General features: G+C 43.6%; 1 protein-coding gene across 1 annotated transcript; it reads left to right on the forward strand.

Moving 5' to 3' along the window:
- Positions 1 to 350: 350 nt before the first annotated feature.
- On the forward strand, positions 351 to 3,919 carry LOC121632067 (microfibril-associated glycoprotein 4-like). Its single transcript, XM_041973237.1, has 6 exons — positions 351 to 371; positions 650 to 832; positions 933 to 971; positions 1,069 to 1,165; positions 3,226 to 3,393; positions 3,538 to 3,919. The coding sequence occupies exons 1-6, from the start codon at positions 366 to 368 to the stop codon at positions 3,789 to 3,791; spliced, it is 747 nt and encodes a 248-aa protein (XP_041829171.1). The 5' UTR covers positions 351 to 365; the 3' UTR covers positions 3,792 to 3,919.

Genomic DNA, 3,919 nt, shown 5'->3' on the forward strand with positions numbered 1-3,919 from the left:
CATAACAGACCCACAAGAAATAATCCCAGTAACACTGAAGAAGAGAAATCACTAGATTCAGATACGGGCAGGTCTGAACCTTTTCAGGAATCTGGTTTTTCCCACATATACGTCAGCTGTGAAGAAACTCCCTCAGAGTGTCCAGCCTCTCTGTTCTTTGAAGGATCAGTATATCTGGGATGTGACACCATTTCACCACAACAAGACTTTGATCTGACTGTTGGTTCTGCAGGACAATAACAGGATTTCCAAAGTGTCGTGAAGCCATAGAATCCTCCAGGTTCAGTCAATCATTCCCCTCTGGGATATAAATCCAGCTCAGAGACATCAGACTATCATCAGACCACTTCAGAACTACTTGGACCATGAAGGTGAGTTTCTGAACAGGTTCAATCAGCTTCTCTAGAAGTTTGTTCTTCCAGGGTTTCTCTGGTCTGGGTTCAGGTCTGAACTCCTGCAGATGTTCCAGAGTGGGGTGGGATTCGTTAACCTGAATCCCGTACCAGATGGGTTCAGAATGCTGCTGCTGTGCCCAGAAAACTGGATCCTATCCACATAACTTTCCCTGAACTGAACTTTGATCTTCTATGTTTTTCTTTTCTGTTTCTTTTTTTCTGTGTTCATGTCGTCATTTAGGTCAAATTCTCAGGTTTTAAATCAAGCTGTTTTGCTGCAGCTGCTGTCAGTCCTCCTCCTCCTCGCAGTTCCTCTATTGGCCAGCTGCTCGAATGTCGTCCTCCCTCTGGACTGCAGCGACATCCGTTACCATGACAACCGCCGACCCAGTGGAGTGTACACCATCTATCCCATCGGAGCCACGTCTGCTGTCCAGGTACCCTGATACTTCCTGTCTGTCATCATCAGTCCATTCTTCAGGGTTCAACATGTTAACGTGTGTGTGTGTGTGTGTGTGTGTGTGTGTGTGTGTGAAGGTGTTCTGTGACATGGACTCTCTAGAAGGACGGTGGACGGTGAGTCTTTGAACTGGTCATCAGATCTTGTTGCAGAAAGCTGAGCTGTCAGATATCTGCTGTGTTCAGCTGTTGAACCACCTTCACCTCCCCCCAGGTGTTCCAGAGGAGGATGGACGGCTCGGTGAACTTCTACAGACCCTGGGATCAGTACAAGATGGGCTTTGGGAGCGCTGCTGGAGAGTACTGGCTCGGTGAGACATGAATCCAGTCGAGAAGCTCTGCTGGGAGTTCAGAAACTGATCCTGGACAGTGATCAATCTAAAACTGATTCTGTGGATCGTTTGTTTCTGAAGCAGACTTGTTAGTGAGGAACTCTCAGCCCATACTGGTCTAAAAACTAACACAATACTATATGATACTATAAGATATGATACAATACGATGTAATACAACACAATGTAATATGAAGTGATATGAAACGATGTGATACAATAAGGTACAATATGATACAATACGATACAATATGATACAATACGATACAATAAGGTACAATATGATACAATACAATACAATATGATACAATACGATACAATAAGGTACAATATGATACAATATGATACAATACGATACAATACGATACAATAAGGTACAATATGATACAATACGATACAATATGATACAATACGATACAATAAGGTACAATATGATACAATATGATACAATACGATACAATACGATACAATACGATATGATATGATATGATGTGACACAATATGACACATACAATACTAAAATTAACGGGGAGCAGTGGGTCAGGCGGTAGAGCAGGTCATCCAATGACCGGAAGGTTGGCGGTTTGATTCCCACTCCCGCAGTTAACTGTCGTTGTGTCCTTGGGCAAGGCACTTAACCAGTGTTGGCGTCACTGGTGAATGAATGTGGATGATGGTCGGAGAGGCCGTAGGCGTGGACTGGCAGCCATGTCTCCGTCAGCCTGCCCCAGGGCAGCTATGGCTACACGTAGCTTAGTATTACCAGGTATGAGTGAGGAGTGGATGAATGATGGATACACCATGTAAAGAGCTTTGGGTGCCTTGAAAAGCGCTATATAAATCTAATCCATTATTATTATAAAAAAATATAATACAATATGATACAACATCATATAATATTATATAATAGGATATGACACAATACGACACAATCTGCTATGATACGGTACGATATGCTACAATATAAAGATACAGTAATATGAGTTAATACATCATCATTAAGTGGTAGTTAGAGTGCTGTGAGTCCAGTAGGACCCAGGTGCTGTCATGTAATGCTAGAGGCGGTGCATATATATATATATATATATATATATATATATATATATATATATATTCTATTAAGTTTTTTGTAAGTCATTTTGTTTAAATACAAGATGATGATTTCATCGAACAACATCATTTTGGCGTAAGTGCAGCAGCTTCTTCAGTACCTGGTTGAACCAAAGAGCTGGACAAATCTTTCTACCTCATTCTGAGTAGAAGAGTTAAGCTAAGTGTGGAAATTCTCCTTAAACAACGGAGTCTTTAGCTTGCTTTTAAAAGTGGATAAGGACTCTGCGGAACGGACGGAGTTTCGTAGATCGTTCCACCACCGGGGAACAACAGAGGAGAAGGGTCTAGCTACTGATGTGGCGCCACCTTGTGGTGGGAGCACTAGGCGTCTTTCACTGGCAGAGCGTAACTGTGGAGAGGGAGTGTAGCTCTGGATTAAGGAGTGGAGGTAGACCGGAGCCGTTTGGGTTATTGTTTTGTAAGCCAGAAGCAGAGCTTTGAATCTGATGCGCTGCAACTGGAAGGCACCAGTAGCTGGTTTGGTAAGGCTGAGTTGGTCAGCTCAGTGAATTGGTTACTGATGGTAGCAACCTTTTCAGTGAAGTAGGAAGCAAACATTTCTGCAGTCAGCACAGTGGGAGGCTGAGCAGGTGGTGGAGATAGAAGAGAGTTAAACACTATGAACATGTCGTGTGTTGGGAGCATTGCGGGTCTTGTTCTGATAAAAGGCTATCTTGGCCGCCTTTAGGCTGAATGTGAGCTAGAACTTGTTTTCAGTACAGTTCACTAAGTAGTTTAAATACCAACTAAACTAAACTCACCAAGTTCTCAAAGTGAAAATCTAACCACTCAATCTTCTGGCTGATACCACTTCTGCTAATGAACCTCTTAATGAATATCTTGGAAGCTCTGCTGGGACTTTAGGGGCCGATAAGGAACCAGAAAGCTCTGAGAGATGAGTTTCTACATGTTGCTGTGTGTTTTCAGGTTTGGAGAGTCTCTTCCACCTCACCCAGAGGAAAAAGTACGAGCTGCTGGTGGACATGGAGGATTTTGAAGGAAACAAGGTGTTTGCTCGTTACTCCTCGTTCTCCATCGACTCCGAGTCTGACGGATACAAACTGCATGTGTCTGGATTCACTGATGGAGGAGCAGGTGGGCATCAGCTCAGAAATGTGGAGATACCTGCAGCGAGAGACAGGAGGAAAATCATAAACTAGAGAAGAGAGCTGAGAGATGAAGCTGTTCATGTTTACAAGAAATTCTTCTTCTTCATTCCTGGTTGTTGTGTTCCTGCAGGAGACTCTCTGACTGGTCACAATGAGCAGAAGTTCACCACCTTGGACAAAGACCAGGACATCTGGGAGAACAACTGTGCTAGGTCCTTCCTGGGAGGCTTCTGGTACGGGAAATGTCACGTTGCAAACCCGACCGGGATCTATCGCTGGGGACAGGACGGTACTCTCTACGCTGTTGGAGTGAGCTGGTTAAGCTGGAAGGGCTATGACTACTCCCTGAAGACCATCAGCATGAAGATCCGTCCTGTGAAGTAAACCTTGAGAACATCACGGGATCACCTGTCCAGGAACTCCAGACATTTCCAAAACTGAATTGCAACCAGGAATGTGTTTTTTCTAGTGGTGGGCAATGATTAAAATTTTTAACAGCAATTAATCGCATG

Source organism: Melanotaenia boesemani, chromosome 21 (assembly GCF_017639745.1).
Source record: "Melanotaenia boesemani isolate fMelBoe1 chromosome 21, fMelBoe1.pri, whole genome shotgun sequence".
In the NCBI taxonomy this organism is placed as follows: domain Eukaryota; kingdom Metazoa; phylum Chordata; class Actinopteri; order Atheriniformes; family Melanotaeniidae; genus Melanotaenia; species Melanotaenia boesemani.

Bases quoted from the DNA above. Each gene is read 5' to 3' on its own strand.
- LOC121632067 (XM_041973237.1), top strand. The intron at 972-1,068 runs GTGAGTCTTTGA...ACCTCCCCCCAG, and splicing joins CTCTAGAAGGACGGTGGACG to GTGTTCCAGAGGAGGATGGA. The intron at 1,166-3,225 runs GTGAGACATGAA...GTGTGTTTTCAG, and splicing joins TGCTGGAGAGTACTGGCTCG to GTTTGGAGAGTCTCTTCCAC.